General features: G+C 40.6%; 2 protein-coding genes across 2 annotated transcripts; both read left to right on the top strand.

Annotated features, from left to right (window-relative positions):
- The first annotated feature begins 401 nt into the window (after positions 1–401).
- Positions 402–4,791, top strand: LOC135333629 (uncharacterized). The gene is made up of 6 exons (XM_064528629.1): positions 402–785; positions 1,001–1,282; positions 1,665–2,338; positions 2,673–2,837; positions 4,143–4,346; positions 4,457–4,791. The coding sequence occupies exons 1-5, from the start codon at positions 530–532 to the stop codon at positions 4,338–4,340; spliced, it is 1,575 nt and encodes a 524-aa protein (XP_064384699.1). The 5' UTR covers positions 402–529; the 3' UTR covers positions 4,341–4,346; positions 4,457–4,791.
- Positions 4,792–14,838: 10,047 nt separating this feature from the next.
- On the top strand, positions 14,839–20,324 carry LOC135333052 (uncharacterized). Its single transcript, XM_064527985.1, has 2 exons — positions 14,839–15,040; positions 16,264–20,324. Exons 1-2 carry the CDS (start codon positions 15,002–15,004, stop codon positions 17,362–17,364), a joined length of 1,140 nt encoding a protein of 379 aa, XP_064384055.1. The 5' UTR covers positions 14,839–15,001; the 3' UTR covers positions 17,365–20,324.
- Positions 20,325–20,665: the final 341 nt, after the last annotated feature.

Below are 20,665 nucleotides of genomic sequence, written 5' to 3'. Positions count from 1 at the left end.
TACGCACTCTTTTTAATGGCATTCCAAGTATAAAGCAAAACTAGGCATAACTCCGGAATGAAGCATTATTTTGCAAATTCACATAGATTTATGATTATAGATCATTCATCCTTGAGCATGCAGTCTACACACACACACACACACACACACTACCAAAACGTGATTTGCTGCTTCAGCATTGTTTAATATTGTATTGCAATACAGTGACATCACATGAAAGAACTTGTATACTTCGCTTGCGCATGCGCACCGAGGCATAATAATGAATAACAATAATAATGAATAACAGGAGCCCTCCCTATATAATTATACATTAGTAGTGGTAAGGTGATTCCCATAATTATGAACCAGAAACATGAATTTTATTAACAGTTGCCTAATTTCCTGAGAAAAAATCCCCCAGAAAGTTAGACCACACAAGTAGATCCAGATCAGCACAAAATTTAATATCAACAGTACAACCACTGAGTCTATATAATTATGCTTCAGTATCTATATAGTCTAAGATCAGTATTGTAAATCTATCATAATGTCCAAGCTCCAGTGTTGCTGTGCTGTGTGCTGTTTCTGCCTGGTGCATTATACTCTGTACTTAGCTTTGCGAAGTGATCTGGTTATCCTCTTTCTTTTCTACCTGGCAAATCATGCTCTGTACAGTTTATTGAGTCTGACTCTCATGCTGGTTGCCTATGCTGTATGGTTGTATCGTAACCTAGAATACTTGGATCCATTTGATCTGAGTTCGTACGACTGGGGAGAGGAAACTATCCCTTCCACCACTGAACGTTAGTTGGTGCATAATTTTCAGAAATTGCCTTTTATGAACAGTGTTGATTGTATTTGCATGGTGCATATAATTGTTTGTATATTTCCATCCAAATAGACAGTTAAAAATAATGAATGTTTCAGCCGATGAAAACTTTCAGAGCTCACTATAGACAACCCTTATAGTCTCTTGAAATATACAGGCTAATTTGCAATTTTATACATGTATGCACAGGTTCACTAGATGAACTTATAAAGCAAGTCAGCACAATTATTGGCAGGCACTGGAAACCACTAGCAAGAAAATTGGACTTTGAAGAGACTGAAATCGATGCAATCGAGTGCGATAACGAAAAAGATCTTACGGAGCAAATTTTTCAATTTTTTCGCAAATGGAGAAGTATGAAGGGCAACTATGCATCAATTGATGTGCTACTAGAAGCTATAACATCAATACCTCTCCCAGTAGAAAAGAAACGTGCTCTGAGAAAAATGGGCCTCTGTCAATCAACCCTTGGTAAGGGTCATCGTGATATAAAACATGTAACTTTTGCTGCGTGTGTTGTAGATTCTCATGCCGGAGGAGGGAGGACTAGGCATATTACACGACCTTTTAATTAACGTTCTCCATATGTTGGACACGCTCACTCATGAGGCAATCCAGCTTTGGTCACATGAGTGGGCGTATCCAATAAGTTGTAAAGAAAGAAAACATGTAATTTTCTAAGAAGTTAATTAAGTGCCTAAGGTTAATTGTGTCCTCCCTTCTCTGGTTTCATGCTATATCTATTGCATAAAGCACTGCATAGAATTCGTAATCTCTATTAAATACGTTTTGTATAAAGGAATTGTCCTGTGCATGTGTTATAATGGTAATGTTTCTGTTTATACATGAATAGCTACTCTGGATGAAGTAATCGATAAAGTAACCAGTTGTATTATCCCGAGGTCACCACTACTTCCACCTAAGCCTCTCCAACTCCCTAGCTCTTTCACGACCCATGGACTTGAACTAATCGCCCAGGAATCCAACGTTGATTCAAACAATATTGAATTTTCATGGAAAGGACTCAAGTTGACATTCAACACAGCTACAACATTTACTGTGGGTGTAGTTGGGGCTGGTCACATTGTGCTGCCGGACAACACAGAGCTAGTTACTGCACTCTACTATATCGGCTTCAATACTGATGAGGAAACTACCAGCTGTGATGTTTGGATGGAGCTTCAGCACTGTGCTTGTGTTGTTAAAGACTACTCTCAGAACACAAAGTTGCGATTTGTTGTCACTCAGCTACCAACGAAATCCTTGCCGTACAAACTTTATTTGTGCACAGATAAAATGAGTGCAATTAAAACTATTTCTTCTCTTTCTGGAATGATACGCTTGCCCTGTCTAAGCTCAAGACATGGCTACCTGGTTGGTATTGTGAAGCCTTGGTCGAGGTATTTCATATTTGCAAACAGCAATTCAAGAAGCAAGTACTATCTGCGAGCTTTGGTTCATTCAGTTGGTGATGGTGAATATGAAATGCATATTGTGGTTGTGAAGAAGGTGGATCCTATTATGCAGGTACAGTTTTTTTTATCCTGCTAGATAAGAGATGCATTATAATAGCACTTGTGAATTAAGGCGTTTTGCTGATTTTTTCTTACAATTATCGCGCATGCATTTCAGCACTAGAATTATACACCGTATAGCGGGTAATTTTCGTTGGTGTGTGAACTATACCATTTAAATATTCGTAAAGCTCAGGATAGTGACGTTTACCTATTGTGGTAGAAAATGTTCGCATGATGTTCTACAATACGAAATTTCCACCATACGAAAATAACCTGCTATGCGGTATAATAATAACATTATTTATATTATATATATACATATAGCTGCTGATATTTTGTTTCAGATGATTGACAGCAAGTATCCCTCGGATCAGTTTGTCCGCTATGGTGAGGTCGAGTTGACTCTACTGGAACACAGCCCCAAGCCATTTTTTCAAAGTTCACTAACGATCTCTTGTTTGACTACGTTATCAAAGAATTTGAGAGGATCTTTCATATCTTCCACTACTGTAAGTACCATGGGTAAAAAAGAATACATGTATGATTATAATTATGAGATCCAAAGGGTCAATATCCCAGTCCATGTTGTTTTATGTTTACTATCCCCTATCTATGCCGTAGAAACTAGATTATAAGCGCTTACTCGATTAAGCGTATCTTTATTAAGCGCATGCTCAACTGCAGGTTTTTTGTACTCGAATTGAAGCGCTTTTCCAATTATACGAAGGATAATAGTAATTGATTCAGCTAATTTTGTTCATCGATGAGCTAGCTAGCTTGTACAGTGCATGGTATACCTATAACCATCTGGAGGGACTCTCTGGGCACGTTGTTATACCTTGTCTGATCATACTGAGAGACTGATACGAGACATAGATGAAGTGGACTTGAACCCTTTTTAATTGTTCGTAGTCAATATGAATGTTTTAAGTTGTAAAATGAACTGTAAAATGAATTGCATATACCAATAGATCCAGTTTGTGTTGCGTTGTTTACCTAGTAATTTGTTCATTTAGCTCACAGAGACATCCAGTTACTGGGTGGAGGCTCGAAAATGACTGCATTATAGGCGCATTACTCAAATATAAGCATATAGAGCTAGCTCTGCTATTGACCCTATGAGCGCATATGCTAATTCTAGTTTCTATATACGGTAATCATGTGTTGGCACATTTCCGTCTATAGTGCATATCCTTTCGAGCGGGCCCTGGAATGCTAAAAGCTTCCACCATACATGCCATGTAAATTCATATACGCTAATGTTTATAAACCTGTCTGTAGACTATACTTGCCATAATTATAGCCGTAACCCAAATCAAGTGTGGAATACAGCATACTTGATGGCTTGTATCATTGTGCATGATAAACAGTAACAGTTCGAGCCTCGATTATCCGAACACCTGGTGTCCCCACCTCATTCGGATGGCTGAACTATACGGATACCGGAACGACTCTCGAGTAGCCTCTGCATGCAAAATCAGCAAACGATTCCAGAGCTCTTACAAATGTATATTGGACATAATGCATCAAGGTAGCAAGCTATTATTTTTAGGCTAAGCTGATTAGCTACTTCTGCTAATCAGCAGCGCAAAAAGTTTTCAACCATGTGCGAGTAGGGTTTAATTTTAGCTTCTTCCGGATAATTGAGGTTCAACTGTAACTAGCTCGCTCTAGTTAGTATGAGTCTAGTCTGCTGCAATTATAATTAATAGAGCTTTAATTATACATGTTCATAATTATAATCTCTATTCTTTAAACCATTTTTTACAGACTATAATTGTGGTATTAATGAAGACCGCTATATATGCACACAGATTCCTCGATCCAGACTTGAGAGCCCCGAGAGCTACACAGAATCTGCCACTCTTCCAAGGGTAACAGCTCACTTTAAACAGAACACCAGTTATCATACACCATCTCGTCTGGAATGCAAGATCAAACTGAGTGGAACAGCCTCTCCACACGCTTGCTCCAACCTAATACTCAGGCAGGATTGCTCTGAGAACACCTGATATAAGGTAAAACACATTTTTATTAACCAAGGTTTGTTTTGAAATAATGCCTAAAAGAAATGTGGTTAACATAGCAGTGTAACAGTTTGGTTTTACTATGTCTTTTCCCCCTTTAGAATAAGAAGACTCAGCATGTTTGTGCTTATGCTTGTAACAGTATCTAACAATTGTTGATGTCGTTTCAGTATTATGGCACTTACATTATAATTTGTGTGTTTCCTTTATATCATGTGTTATAGTCATTATAATTAATTTTATTGTTCAGTTCTCATTATAATTTATGTGCATGCATGGTTTGTTATGCTGACTAACTGTCTGTCACTGTTCTTTTGTCGTCTTTTTCCTTGTCTCTCAGGGCTACCTTTTGTATATGCATGCTATACCTTTATATTAGCATGTATAGTTTCTACTTGGTATGTCCTTATGCTCTGCATTGAAGTTTATAAAGTTGAAGTAACCAACATTACTATAATGTCTACGTGAAGCAAGTAAACATAATGGATATACAGGAAGCTGCGCTGCAGTCAATATTTTATAACTTGCAACATTTCATAACAACTTGTCATGCATGATCAACTCAAATTTGACGATTACACAGACATGTTACAAATACCATGCATGCACAAGAAGCATGCGCATGTCCAATATAGCTGCTCATATAGCCTCGTTTCCAGGCTGATTTTTCTGAAGTAGAAGCATTATTTTAGAGACAACTTTTGGAAATTGTTTGACATCCAATAAAGCTGTACTGTTCCCAAGTTTGTTACACTCCCAATCGCTTAGTTTCTTGGAATCACAACCTTATTTTCCCATAATCATGCTGCAACCAATCTACGTATGTTGTTTTTTTGTTTTTTGTTTTTTTATAATAATTCAGCATATAGCATAGGATATACACAATTAGCTATATAGTAGCTAGATGTAAAGTGCATCCTAAACAGAAAATATTTAAACACACTGACAGTAACAATATCTTCTATAATTATTGTACTTACTAACAAGTTTGTTCCATAAAGTTACAGCGTGTGGGAAGAATGAGTATTGGTACATTGATGTTCGAAATCTAATTGGTACCAGGGAGAGCCCATTAACTGAACGGCTATTGTAGATAATCTCTCTTCTTTCAACCGGTGGGTTGGGAAAGTCTATCATGTCATGTAAAATTTTGTACAAGTGGCACATTACTCTTCTTGTCTCCAGACTTGTAAGGCCAGATGCTGACAGCAGTTCTCCCTACTTTAGATCCCACTGACCCAGACACACTCTCATGGCAAATCTCTGTACTTTTTCCAGGTTTTCTATATCTCTTCTATAGTGGGGACTCCATACTTCTGAAGCATATTCCATATAGATCTATATGTGGCCTCACAAAGCTTTTATGTAGTTTTAAGAGAGTGGATGGAGATGCATTGGTTGAGAACCTTCGATAAAGTAGACCAATTAGTTTTCTTGTTTTGTTACAAATGGTAGTAATATGAGGGTGCCAGGACAGATCATCAGATAATGTGAGACCCAGATATTTGTAATTTGTAATTTGTTGCAGCAAGGTTCCATTTAATTAAGTTTTGTTGTGCTACCAATCTAAGATTAGATCATTAGTTTGGACAAAACCTGTGATATGTATGCCTTCTTTGGTCTTCGAAAAGCTTCTCCAGAAGCCTTGGGGTAGTCTTATAGCCTCTCTTTGTGCTAGATGTCTAACTATTATGAAATAAATCTAGGTTACAGTATTCTTCTACTTTCTCTAAGAGTGTGAGGTCTTTCTTGAATTCCAAAACAACTATAGCTAGATCCAGGCAGCTAGAATAGCCATCCATTGATTTCTTTATATTGCACCCCTGAGCCATGCGGTTGTCAGCCACTTAAGATTAAACAATATTCATACTCTGTCTCAAGTACCGGTGGAACAAAACTGTAGTGATACCCAACCCAGAGCGCAGCGTTGGTTGGACTCCGCCCAACTAGCATTTTTCCTATAATAAATAATACTGCACTGCACTTAGCCTCGATCCCAGGCCGATCCGTCTCCTGTCTCCAATTGAACGCTAGGTCGCCTCCTCGGCCTGGTATTGATTGTATCTGGGCGTGACCGGAAACTGGTAAGTATCAAGAGGAATGCTATGCAAAATCTTCAGTTCAACAGTTGGCTAAAAATACAGTGATATAATGATATGACACTAAAAATTAATACTCTGTAGAGTGCACAGCAGTACTGCGTCCATAATAAATGCAGATGTTTAGAAGCGAAGATCTCAAACAAGAGCTTCCAGAAAGACACTGCGTTGGATATGCCTGCTAAGCCTTCAGGTGGCATAACATAGATTGTGTGTTCACAGTGCATCAAGATACAGTAGAATCCTGACATCACTGGTCAGGATAGCAACCACAAGTGTTGAAAGAGCCATTCCACGTCAGTAGTTTTATAAGATCGGCCCCTTGGGAAGGACACGAGTGGCACTGGGGCATCCTCTTTCAAAGAGTTCGCACCCATCAGCTAGGAGGAGTACGACGGGGGTTGGAGGGGAAGGTTCCGTTTTGCTCCTGTATACAAATTAGTATGAACTTAAATTCACCATTCCACTAGCTATACATTTTGTAACTCACAGTGATGGTCGACACAAAACTAGCCTCGATCCCAGGCCGCACTTTCTTGAAGGCCGGTGAAAGAGGCTAACACAACACCAGTGCCAGTGCATTATCCCAGCTCAGGAGCAGCAACCTTGAAAATCCGGGACATTTCAGGTATTAAAATAGTTGGGCGGAGTCCAACCAACTGCGTGGGAGTTGGTTGGACTCCGCCCAACTAGTACGGGATACAGGCAGAGCCTCCAAATGCGCTAGGCCTGTGCTAGCCTCGAGACCAGGCCGATTATTTTAATCGGCCTGGATTCGAGGCTAGGCCTGTGCCAAATATTCCTGAATAATTTTTTGAATAATAATAGGCACCGCAGTCAATTTGGGTACTGTGAAAATACTTTAATGATTTCATGGAGTTGCACATGCGCAGTAGCTCAGAACATGCCCACATTTTTGAAAAGTAATGACTTTTAATCCCATTCTTTGGTGCTATTACATGTTTAATTTATAGGTGTTTTATTTTACTGCTGTGTATGTTGAATAATTTGAATAATAGGGTTGATGAAGTTGAATAATAGACTGATCAAGTGCGAATAAAAAATTTGAATAATAGGTGAATATTTGACACAGGCCTATCCGGGACAGTTGGCACCTATGAGAGTAGCAACACTCGGTGAACAAGTTTTACTATGAACTCTTCTGAAAAAGCTGCAATGGCATTCCAAGTAAGCTAGCAAAACTAGGTAAAACTCGAGAACGAAGCTTTATTTTGAAAATCCAAGAATTATAATTCAAGAAAACATGACTAGAAGTAGCCTCGATTCCAGGCCGCTTGAACAAGGCGGCCTGGTATACCTTGTATGCGCATGCGTGTACATTACCCCAAAAAGGGGGTAATCCGTGTATTTGTGGATACTGTCAGTAAAATAAACCGTATACTATTTGTATTCTGATTTTACAGTCCGTTACATAGAAGTATTGTGCAAAGATGACTGAGTTCTTACGCCCTTTATTGTATCAAGCCAAGTCTCTACTTAACGACACCCTACACTGTAAGGCTACAGATGTTATAGGAAAGGCATGATGTGTTCCTGTGGGTCCCCTGATGAGGCTGTGGTAATATAGACCAGGCAAGTGTTCTGCTACTAAATCTTGCCTTTATGTTCGAGAAGAAGTCATTGCTGAAGATAAAGAAGCTAATGATTACTCTTGAAAGCTTTTAATAAGCTTTAACTCGACACTCAGAAAGTTATTCACTCAAGATCTACTGATGTATTAAAGAGTCCACCACTCTTCCTAGCTGGCAGCTCTAGCTGTCTGGGAGGCTTTCTTAAACTGTCTCTTTGATAAACAGAGCTAGAAGAAGCAACACTGCTGCAGCATAATTATTCTACTTTGATTAGTGTCTCTGAAAGCTGCCATTGTGGTCACATTGTCATACATATTATTCCCTTTTGTAACTTTGTCCGTTTTTTTACAATTTGTATGATGAAATTGTTGTCAATTATTTCGCGCATGCGCATACAAGGTATACCAGGCCGCCTTGTTCAAGCGGCCTGGAATCGAGGCTAGACTAGAAGCCTATAAATTGATCCTTAAGCAGCTGTAGCAGCCTAACTACACACACACACACACACACTACCGTATATCTCGCTTGCGCATGCGCACCGGGGCATAATTATACCATGGTGCTACTTGTATGTATGAATTCGATCCCTGCACTCAGTATGCCCTATACATTTTATGATAATTATTATACTCATGCATAGCACTGACATTCGTGACCGAAGTCACGATTCCCATGGAAAACTGATATAATTTATAGTAGATTATTACCAATCCAGGAACAAAGTCATTGAAAATTGGATTATGTAATACAATGCAGGCCACGGTACCGGTGTAGAAGCGATATGGGGCTCCCCCCAATTTCGGGGCCCCCCACGGCCCTATTTCACTAGCGCTTTGAGGCCTCTCCAGCGATATGGGGCTCCCACTTATAACTTGCAGTATAGATGGTATCTATGCTTGTAGCCTCAGACATGCTCTGAGTCTATGGGTAAGCAGCTCATATCAAACTCTGCACTTAGTCAGCAAGAGAGCTTGGTCATATGACTTGATACTGTGTTACATGACCAAGCTCTCTTGCTGACTATTAAAGTGCAGAGTTTGATAACACCATGCATGCATGCTTTGCAGGTGCTATTGGCTAATTTTTAGCTAGTCATTGAATAGGGAGAGGGATTGGAAACGGAAGTAGTGTCACGTGACATTTTACATTGAATTTGCAGCATGGCACCAGAGTAGCCTCGTTCCCAGGCCTTACTTTTTCTTGCTGTTGTCACTGTTCATCCATAAATCATAGAAAGACATAGTGAGGCAGCAAAGAAAGAAATGGGCGTACAGTTAAAGAAAAAGTAAGGCCTGGTTTGGGAAATCGCGTGATCCACAAGGATTTTTATGAACGTGGGCGATATGTAGCCCACAATCGTGACGTAAGGTATTCTCCCACGCATTCAGAGTTTTAATAAGACTGTACTGAGACAACCACCAAGCTGTGCTGCAAGTCAGATCAGAGAACCAGCGTGGCCAGCTCTGGTGGCAGTAGCTACCTGCTATATGATAATGATGACTAAGCTATTCTTGATCTAACCTGTATAGACTATAGCATGTAGAAAGACACAAGAAAAGGTGATAGTAGTCTGATAGAATAGGATAGAATCTGAACACACAATCTAGACTAGTAGATCATCTAGCTAAGCCTAAGGTATAGCTAGCTCTAGTGCTTGCAAACTTCCAGTTCCAAGTCCATGTCCAGCTTGCTGCATAGTCTGGCCACGCCCTCCCATACTTCGTATATGGTCGGGTGAACTTGCAATGAACAGTTCGTGCAGACACCCCAAGATTTTCTTGGGGTGTGAAACCGCTTGTCAAGTGCCTTGTGGGCCGTTGTGGCCTGCTGTGTAAACTGTTACGTAAGCTATTGCATCACAAAAAAGTAGCTAGATATGGGCCTCTACTGCTGTTTGTGTGCGAATGAGTCTCTGGACAACCGAAGGCGAAAGAAGCTCAATGGTCATAGCTGTTCTGAAGCAAGAGAAGTACTTGTGCAGCTCCTTCCAGTACCTCTGCATTGCATCCCTGAAACTAGTGCTAGTGACAGTATATTGTGTCACCAGTGCGAGAAACAACTGAAGAATGTCCATGCTCAACAAGAAAAGCTATGCAAGGTAAAGAAGGAAGCAACATGCAGAGCTAATAAATGGTCTGCTTTCAAGACATGCAGAAGATAACTTAACCACCACCGCCAAAAAGAAGTAGAGTTATGCAGGAACCCCCCACACCACCCATTCCATCATCTGTTTCAGTACCAACTATTCCACCAGTGTCAGTAGCAACCATTCCATCAGCGTCAGCAGCAACCATTCCACCGGTGTACGTGTCAGCAGCAACCATTAAAATAAGAACCATAAGAAATATTGTCTCGGAAAGGAGGGGAGGCAATTAAAGTAGGATCGTCTATACATAACCTTCTACTGACAATGTAAAATGTTTCTGTTGTAGAGGTAGCAGTAAGTGCGTGAACACCGACATTGTCTGGAATGAGGCTCCTTAAATCTCCAATCTCGCAACTCGAAAATCATCTCTCCAGGTTTTAACACAATGGGCTTCATCAACTACTACTGCAACGAGATTCTTTATATACGGTGGTGACAGAAGCATAATTATTTCGAAAAATACCCTTCGCTAATAATTATGCTCTTTGGGGAGATGAACACCAACTGAGCTTCTCTTTTCAGTACTCTGTTAATAGCACTACGGTCTGTCTGAGCTTCTCCAACGTATTCCACTGTCAATCCTCCAGCTGCACACTTTTTTTGTTGATCCATCATCAGCGAAGTGAGGGGACTAATACAAAGTACAATGCTTCCAGATGTTCCTGCAAAACAGAAAAAGGTGTATATATAGGTACACTCATACAGCAATTTTAGTTCACCTTTCAATTGGTCAAAGGCCATAGGTAATGCAGCAAAGATTACTGACTTTCCATAGCCGGTTGGCAGTGACACAAATGTGTCCTTTCCTCCAATGATTGAATACATTGCTTTCATTTGCTCTGGCTTTAAATAATGGATCCCAATTGCTCTAGCACTCTCAATTATCACGTCTTGCATCTTCATGTGTCTTTCCATAGTCTTGCACTATAATTATGTACTAAATCTTGAAAGTCATAAACTAAATGTTCCACAATGATTTTTGGCCACACCTGTACCCATTCAGTGATTGCATGAATTTCACCACACAGTGCATGGGTAACACCCACCACTACACTATTTGGTTAACACCCAATTATCACTACTAGGTTATCTAACCGCGGCACTTAGGGCCTGACACAAGTGGTGATAGTGAAGTTCACCAGACTCTTGCAAAGAGGCTGGAAATCGAGACTACTTGCTGCAGGCAAAGTTTTATTAGTCATAGATCTCTGCGTGGGCAGTCCAACATCTCTAGCTCAGCATGCCCACGCTCATTTTCACCCTTCTACCACCCTTCTACCCTCACGCGACTTCCCGATACAGGCTCTCCTTTTTCCTAACTTTACGTCTATTTCTTTCTTTATTCCTCCAATTAATACCGTATTTTATCTCATTGAACGATTAATACAGTATTTTATCTTATTGAACGATTGTGATAAAGAACAGAAAAAGGAGAGCCTGTGTAGAGGCTAGCACCAGAGAGCCTTTGATGTTAATCCGTGTTACGGTTGCTCAACACGCGGGAAACAATGTTTCATGAATATAATGATCACTACAAGATATTCAGAGCCCCCTAAAATGTCATTCTCATGCCCCCTAATGGTGAGCATCAGTTAGAAAAGAAAAAATACATTTTTGACTTTTGTGAAGAGAGCTAGAGGTACAAAACACGCTATGAGATCTTTATGTGCCTATAATACTTCTAATATAGCTAAGACTGTGCAACTCATCGGTGTACTGTGTCCCATATGGTCTCAAGTGTTAGTTGGAAGTGCAAGTTTTAGTACAAATGTAGTATAATCTAGCAGACAAGATTTTACCAACGTTAGATACACAGCCTCGATTAAACCCCGGCGTAATGCGGATATAATTCGAGGTAACTTCCGTTTCCAATCCCTCTCCCTATTCAATCTATGGTCTAAGCAATACCATGCAGAGCAGGAAGATGTATCCTCAATACAAAATTCGCTTCAGAGATTTTCTTCAGAACTGAACTCGAGAAATTGTGTTCATATCATTATTTATGCCCCTGTTATAAGATATATATAGCTGTTCCTTAACTGGCTCTATTCCGAGTCTTAGAATAAGATAATGATATCCAGCAAGGGAAAGGGTAGAACAATAGCCAGGCTGCTAGGCCTCTCAAGGGTGCTCCCCAGAACAAACAAAAACACAAAATAAAAATATACTGCTAGAAATGAGAGGTCAATAAGGTATAAGGGGTGCATGGTTGGAGCGATACTTTGAAAAAAGTACGACATACAACTGTGCTGGGTATAGAGAGTTCCACAGAAAAGAACTATTTACAAAAATAATATAACAGTTAAAACTCTAGCATGCATGCATGCTCAAAGTAAGGTGTATTTGTGTGATCTTGTAGGATGGATGTTGGGGGTATATATAGCGCACGGACAGTCCATAATGTCGGGTAGTCTCTACGTTTATCACACACACGGAACATGCATGCAGCACATACATAGGAACAAAGATGAGCAGGGCCTTTTTCACAACACAATTAAGTACTGTCTATATTATTATAACAAAAAACACAGAGCCTTGGTCTACATAGGGCCGGCTATTTCTACAGATATAGAGGTAATACACATGCACGGTACACTGAAAAATAACAAGTGTGCCCACAGGTGCTTGACTACCATCCTTCACAATTTCTTGCTCTTTGATTTATTCTCAACTCTGCCAGGAAAAGTTTTTGTATAAACAATTACACAAAGTGAGCTGCGGCTGCTGCTCTAAACTGTATTGTCTGTCAATATAATGGCTATTTGTGCTACCAATGCTGTAACGCAGGTACTTTGCACATGCATGGCTGCTCTATACTGTTATCCTCAGTGACCCGGCCAAGCAGCACAAATTATAAGCTAGTATTCTGTATTAGAAGTTTAGGCCTACATAAACATTATTCAACCTTCCTCTTACTGTTGTGCTGGCTTGACTCCATGCACTGCTCAGAATAGACTTCTCTAGGGGGACCCTAAATCACTATGGGGGGCCTGTACTGCTAGTGCAATGGGGCCCCCCCCCTAACACCCCAAATTGCTAGCGTTTTAGGGCCGGGGGCCCCAAAATAAGGGGGGGACCCATATCGCTTCTACACCGGTATATATACGCCTTACATTTTAGGGCATAATGATTATAGTTATGCTCATAATTATAACCATGCAGGAGCACCTGAGAGGATGGAGTGTCTTACTATGCATATAATTATAGTATTGCGGACTCACTATCGTCTAACCACATTTCCTTGTTTATGTATAAAAAGCTATTATGTTGGCACTTCCATCGTCTGCCTTGATGGACCATCGATAGGCCTGTGCCAATATATTTCGGAATAATTTGTTGAATAATAGGCTGTCTTTTTTACAATAGGCACTATGAAAATAGTTTAATGATATTCATGGAGTTGCACATGCGGAGTAGCTCAGAACACGCCCACATTTTACATGGCAGTAAATCTGATTGTTTGTCCAATCAATGTTGAAACCACATTTTTTGTGTTATTTTGCTGCTGAAATTAAAACTTTAATGGCTTATAATCCCATTTTTTGGTGCTATATAATTTATAGGTGTTTTATTTCGCTGCTGTGTATGTTAATAATAGGTGTCATCAATTTGAATAATAGGGCTGATGAAGTGGCTGATGAAGTGTGAAGAATAATAGGTAAATATTTGGCACAGGCCTAACCATTGAGGCATCAGCACCCGCGCGGCCGCAGTGCTTTCATTTATGTCTTCACTGATTAAGTATATTCATGACTGGTTGTGGGCAGTTGCAAACTATAGGTGCTCTATAAAGGGATTATATTACCAGAAAGGAATGCAACAAAGCTGGCAGTTGTTACACGGCTTCACTCCTGCACACATATTTGCACATTGTATATACCTATATAGTATAGTGCATGTCGTTTGCCTGCGGCCCTACGTACTCAGGCTGAGCCATGACTGTGTCACTACTATTACATATACCTTATTCGTTTTATGGGTAATTAGACACTTTGCATTGCTATTCAAGTCGGATACTCATTCCTTGTCTAAACACTTGGTTTGTATAGAGTCACTTGAGATGTGGTCGTTTTACACACGTATACTGCATGGTTGTGATACTACACAAGTCGGGTATATATAATTTATACCGTATACCGTATTACTAGAATGTTTTGCGTGTATCACAAACATATGCGAACTTTGCGAGGGTTGATCAATTCGCAACAATAAAATCGCAAATAGTTAGATCGCAAAGGGTTAAATTTTCTACTGATTTGGCTCATTCGCAAGGGTTTTTCACCCGCAAAATATTATAGTAATACGGTAGCTGGTAATTCTGGGGGACAAAATATTTGTGGTTTTCGTGGTTGGAGCTCAGACCAGCAGCAACCACGAAAATATTATCCAAGAAGTGACTTAATATTGCTCAACCACGCCACAAATGTTTTGTCCCCCGGAAATTACCAGCTATACGACGGTAGCAGTTGCTTACTCACACTTGCTTACTCGCACTTGCTTACTCGCACTCGTGATACTGCCAAGTTCATAGACTCTCTTATGTATTAAAAATTGATGGTGGGTGTGACTAAAACAACTACGGAAGTAAACCAAGTAGTAATACTAATTGCATTCTTCAGCTCTAATTCACAGCTAGTGCATGGTCTTCCTGCATGAATCGTAATTAAACCATTGGAGCTGAGTATCCACTTCAAGACATTTAAATTGTGCATCCACAACTGAATGGCCTGTAAATTCGTGTATTGTCTCGTCTATATGTTCCTGTAAATTCATGTATCGTCTCTTAATTAGTATACCTCTGTCTTCAAAATGGATCCCAACCGCAAGATAGTGATTGTTTTCCTATGGGTACGTTCAAGTCATGTATTCAATGTGTAACTATGCCCATCTGAGTTAGTTATCTCGCCTGCATGATCGTTTTATATACTTCAGGGCCGTAGATAGCTTAGGTTTGCAGGGGTGGCAAAGATTAACAGCTGAAAATTTTTTCTAAAAAAAGGTCAACTGTTTTTCATATCCTCTGAGTATGGCAACTTTTAACTTGCTGTGGCACCAACTCAGCCATTCTAAAACAAGGTAGCTTGTACTAAGAAGATGCTCCTGCTTCCCAAAGGCATGAAAGGCGTAGAGAGCTGAATTTCACCTAAAAAATAGCCCTATATACAAGTATTTCTTTATATTCTACCCCAGTGGCGTGTACAATGGGGGGCTTTGGGGGCTTGAGCACCCCCCTGTCCTCCCAGACAACCATGAAACTAATCCTATCACTCAGTAGCTAGCTAGCTAACGGTGCAGCTCCAGAGGTATGTGCAGCGATTACAAGTCTTCATGACCAAGCCCAATTGAGCATGCGCAACCAGCATTGCAATGTTGTTATTAGCCTCGATTCAAGGCCGATTTTAATCCGCCTGGAATCGAGGCTATGTTGTTATGTAATGCATAATAGCTGATCAAGATCCTCTGCACTCTCCCAGTCACCTCTTGCTCCACTGAGAGATACTGAGAAGCAGTGACTAACACTAGATTGACTGGACATCCCCATTGCAGTGATTGACCAGTTTGCTAGGATGTACCCCAGGAGAATAGTGCATGGAGATCCTACAAGATGACTGACTCATAATTATGTCTTATTATCACGCTATGCATGTATTAGATCCCGTTTGAGTGTATTTAGCAGGGAACTATGAGCTATAGTACCGGTACTATAGATTGCTCTAGGCTACAAACTACAACATTACATTGTATTGTCATTTACAAGAAGATACACATAGTAGCTAGATGCTTTGTCTAGTAACATGACTAGAATGGAAGAGAGAAGCTCTAGAGTATTTTTGGCTTTGTTTGAGAGTAGTAAAAGTCGCTCGTTTCCAGTGTGCTGTACTTTTTTGATGCAAGGGTGCATGGGGAGGAGCTAAAAGACACGCCGAAATAAATGCGGGGGCGTAAAATCGCGCGCGTAACAGCCCCATTTTTTTCTGTGCTCTTGTGCACCCTCCTGCTTCAATCTCTAGAAAACGCCCCTGTACCCCGCCTCATTCAAGTCACTCTAGTAAATTGTGCTATTCCTGTAGGCTATTGCTGCAATGGAAACTGAAAAATCAACAACAGTGACAAATCAAGGTCATAATGTAAACTCTTCAGTGGCTGGTGGTGCAACAGTTGTGACCGAGAATGCTCGCCTGATCCTCCAGCAAGCTGTAATCAATGCTCTTCCAGAAATACCGAAGCTTCTAGGTCATCAAAAATCCGCACAAAATCAATCTCAAGAATGGGTTGACAAAATTTGGCCTCTCATCATCAATACTACTGCTGAGATCATTGACTATGCCAATACCTTCCAGGCAACATACAATGCGCTTCTGGAATTGATCCCAAGACTCCAGGCTGGCGATATGGATGCAAGGGATGAGTTTGTGCAGGCCCTCAAAGGAGCTCTTATCCCGGAATTGCAGAGTAAGTTATCGAGGGCAAACGAAATTGCTACTAGTATCAAGCAATTCCATAATGATTTTGAACCACTCTACAGTGAATTCCAAAAAGATTTCACAGAAGCAAACAAAGTGATAACCAAAGATAAAATGAAAATACAAGACGATCAGGCAAGTCGTGTCAAATGGGATACTATATCCAGTTTAGAAGTCGTTGCTATTCTTGTCTGTGGAGCAACTCTACCCGTAACGGCTGTTGCTATGGCAATGTTTCCTGAAATTGGCATTGGTGTACTTATTGGTGGCGGCATTTTCATGGCAGGGGAGGTAACTGCCATGGGTGTTCTGCTTCACGAGTATGCAGAAGCAGTACAGAAAGTAAAGGATCTGACAATAGCTATCAAGAAAATTAAGTCTCGAGTTACACAGCTTGATCTGATTGAGGACCAAATATCTGACCTTCAAAAGAATACAGAGAATGTCGTCACTTTCTCAGCCAATGTTGTCGACGGATGGGTTGCACTGTGTGATAATATGCACGAAGCAATAGCACATCTTCAAAAAATTTCACTACAGCAAGATGCGGCGGTCCTCATCAACCTAAAGGCAGCCAACAACGATTGGGGAGTTGTTCTTCAGCAAGCTAAAAATCTTCAATCAAATTGTGGCCGACTCGAGCAGAAGATGCCTGCAACTTCCAATGAACCGGTGAAAGCGATTCAAGCTCAAGCCAAGGATGGATAAGAGAAACTTATGTTGGATCTTGTTAGAACTTGATTAAACATGGTAGAACTAGAATAGTGATATAGACTAAACTGTATAGGTGTTAAGTTCTTGTCTAGAATATAGACTAGAATAGACAGCTAATTTTAGCTTTACTGTTTTGTGCTATATAAGCTTCTAGAACTGCAGCTTAGTATCATCATTTAGTGGAGTGAGTGCAGCCGATTTATTGGTTGTTGTTGTTGGTAGTTGAGTTGATTGGACTGTTGTAACGAGCGGTCTAATAGTTTGGGAGTTCGCTAGTTGAGTGCAAGTCAGTAGAAGCAATGGCCGAGTTTAGGAGTACGACAGCGTTTGTCCCATTGTCTGGAACTAACTACGCAACATGGAAGACTCATGGCTCTAATGAAAGAAGGAGTCTGGAGAATTGTAGAAGGCACGGAGATTGCACCGGGAGAAGGGGACGCTGGTTTTGCCAAGTATGTTGGAGAATGTGATCGGGCTTTAGCGATTGTTGTGTTGTCGATTGATATGAGTTTGCTCTATTTGATAGGCGAGCCAAGTGACCAGTTCATGAAAAAGTCCTGGGGAAACAAGCTTGAGCTCCGTCAGAAACTACATTCCTTGAGGCTAAAGGAAGGACACGCAGTACAGGAACATATTCAAGAAATGACGGAATTGTTCAATGCTTTGTCGGAAATGGATGTTCCATTGACGGAAGATGATCGTGTTGTGTATCTGTTAGCGAGTTTACCGAAATCGTTTAGTGGTTTGGTTACAGCTCTGGAAGTGAGTGAGGATGTTCCAAAGATGGAAATTGTAACGGAGAAGTTGTTGCACCACGAAGTAAAGCTGAAAGTGCGAGGTGGAAGCAGTGCTGAGGATAAGAAAACAATGCCAGCAAAATGGAAGAAGTCCAAGGAGAAAGGTCCATGTCATCACTGTGGAAAAATGGGACACTTTAAACGAGACTGTTGGCAGTTGAAGGCTAAGGATGACAAGCATGAAATAATTGAAGACAGTGACGAGGACGCACTGGTGGTTGGTCATGCATTTGCTGCAAGAACATCAGCTGACTGGATTATTGATTCTGGGGCAACCAGCCATATGTGTACCTCAAGACACTTGTTCACGGACTATCGATGCTTGCACGAAAAGGTTAGCGGTAGAAGTTTGGAGGTAGTTGGTCGTGGAACAGTTTCTTTGATAATGAAGTTGCCTGGTGGTCGGTTGAAACGATGTCCAGTGAAGAATGCATTGCATGTTCCAGATCTCAGCTAAAATTTGATTAGTGTGTCGAAGGCATCTGAAGGTGGAAAAATGACGAAGTTTGATGAATCTGGGTGTCAGATCGTGAACTCTAAGAACAAGGTGATTGCCACAGCTAAAAGATGTGGTAGTCTGTATATATTTCCTGGATTGTCAGTCTAACGAGCAGGTAAATGCTGCTGAAACCAAGGAAGATGTTTGGCATAAACGGTATGGAGCTTAAAAGGATTGGTGATTGATCAAATGGTTGATGGTTTTGACTATGGTGGTTCGAAAGAAATCAGTTTCTGTGAGCCCTGCACTAAAGGTAAGCACCACAAGAGTCCCTTCCCTGTTGGTGGTGGTACAAGAGCCAAAGAATCACTTGACCTAGTGCACACAGGGAAACTGAATACCAAATCTCTAGGCGGTGCTGAGTATTTTCTCACAATTATCGATGATCGAACTCGATATGTCTGGGTTTATTTCTTGAAGACGAAAGACGAGGTTTTCAAACGATATCAGGATTGGAAGGCTATGGTCGAAAAGTCGAGCGGTAGGTCGGACAATGGTGGCGAGTACACAGAAAGATTTACCGAGTATTTGAGGTCAGAAGGAGTTACTCATGAGCGCACAGTTCCCCGTACTCCGAAACAAAACGGAGTTTGCTGAACGACTTAATCGTACCCTGATCGAAATGACAAGGTCTATGAAGCAGAAGTTCTGGGCAGAGACCTTATCTACTGCAGCCTATCTTCGGAACCGCAGTCCTACTAAAGCTGTAAAAGGAATGACACCATTTGAGGCATTTCACGGAAAGAAACCAAATGTGAAGAATCTTCGAGCATTTGGATGTGTCAGTTTTGCACATTTTGCCAAGAACAAACGAAAGAAACTTGATGTTGTCGCTAGTGTTGGTTGGCTATGGCACAGAAGTGAAAGTTATTTGACCCTGACCGAAGCAAGGTATTTTACAGTCGAGATGTAAAGTTTAATGAACTTGAGTTCGGACTGAAAGAATGTCGTGATGTTGAGCCGGTTGGTTATTTTGAGGTTGTCAATGATGGTGATTTTTTGGAGGAAATTGGTGCTGAAGAGACCATGCCTGATCAAGTGGTCACTGAGACAGAACCTCGAAGGTCTCAGAGAATCCGACACAGACCTAACTACTATGCAGAAGGAGTATTTGTTGTCACTGGTGCATGAACAAGTCATATGAAGACGTTGCTACAAATTTCAACAAGGGAACGAGCCATGGAGGCTGAAATGAAGTCTCTCCAGGATGAGGACGTTTGCAACCTGCATACATTGACAAGGTGATTGAGAAGTATGGCATGCAGGATGCAAAGTGTGTCAGCACTCCGGTTGATGCTAGTTCGAAACTTGCTAAGTCTGTTGAGAGTGATGTTTGTTTCGTACGTGAGCAAGTCAGTGCTGGAACTATTGAACTTAAGTATTGTCCGAGTGGTCAGATGGTGGCCGATATGTTAACCAAAGGACTGTCATGTGGTACTTTCGAATTGTTGAGGAAGATGGCTGGAATTGTTTCTCTCCCCGTCTCATTCTCGAGCAAGTGAGAAGGAGTGTTGGATCTTGTTAGAACTTGATTAATTAAACATGGTAGAACAAGAACAGTGTTATAGACTAAACTGTATAGGTGTTAAGGTGTACACTTGTCTAGTTAGCTTTACTGTTTTGTGCTATATAAGCTTCTAGAACTGCAGCTTAGTCTCAGTGAGTCTCATTATTTATGCTTTTTGTGCAACTGCAAATTGTGTTACTTTGCTATCTCTAGCATAGCTGTATCTCTGCAACAACTTAATGTTGTAAGCGCTGTGCTAATGCCTTGCAACATGTTTGCTTCCCTCAAAAAATACAGAAGAGGTATATAATTTTTGTATAATGTATGTTTCGAAATAAAATTAATGGTTGTATTTGCACATAAGTTTATAAGAGGATCGAGCTTAATAGCTGATGGCTTGTCTTCAATGATATAGAAGCATGTATATCTACAATGTACACAATGCATAAGTAATTTGCTAATAAAAGGGGAGTAGTCTAGCGGAAATGATGA

This window comes from Halichondria panicea, chromosome 3, assembly GCF_963675165.1.
Source record: "Halichondria panicea chromosome 3, odHalPani1.1, whole genome shotgun sequence".
NCBI classification, from domain to species: Eukaryota; Metazoa; Porifera; class Demospongiae; order Suberitida; family Halichondriidae; genus Halichondria; species Halichondria panicea.
The sequence above is the reverse complement of the archived record's forward strand: the minus strand, read 5'-3'. Positions and strand labels throughout refer to the sequence as shown.

Bases quoted from the DNA above. Each gene is read 5' to 3' on its own strand.
- LOC135333629 (XM_064528629.1), top strand. From the start codon at position 530: ATGTCCAAGCTCCAGTGTTGCTGTGCTGTGTGCTGTTTCTGCCTGGTG. The intron at 786-1,000 runs GTTAGTTGGTGC...ATGTATGCACAG, and splicing joins TATCCCTTCCACCACTGAAC to GTTCACTAGATGAACTTATA. The intron at 2,339-2,672 runs GTACAGTTTTTT...ATTTTGTTTCAG, and splicing joins AGGTGGATCCTATTATGCAG to ATGATTGACAGCAAGTATCC.
- LOC135333052 (XM_064527985.1), top strand. From the start codon at position 15,002: ATGGATCCCAACCGCAAGATAGTGATTGTTTTCCTATGG. The intron at 15,041-16,263 runs GTACGTTCAAGT...CTATTCCTGTAG, and splicing joins TAGTGATTGTTTTCCTATGG to GCTATTGCTGCAATGGAAAC.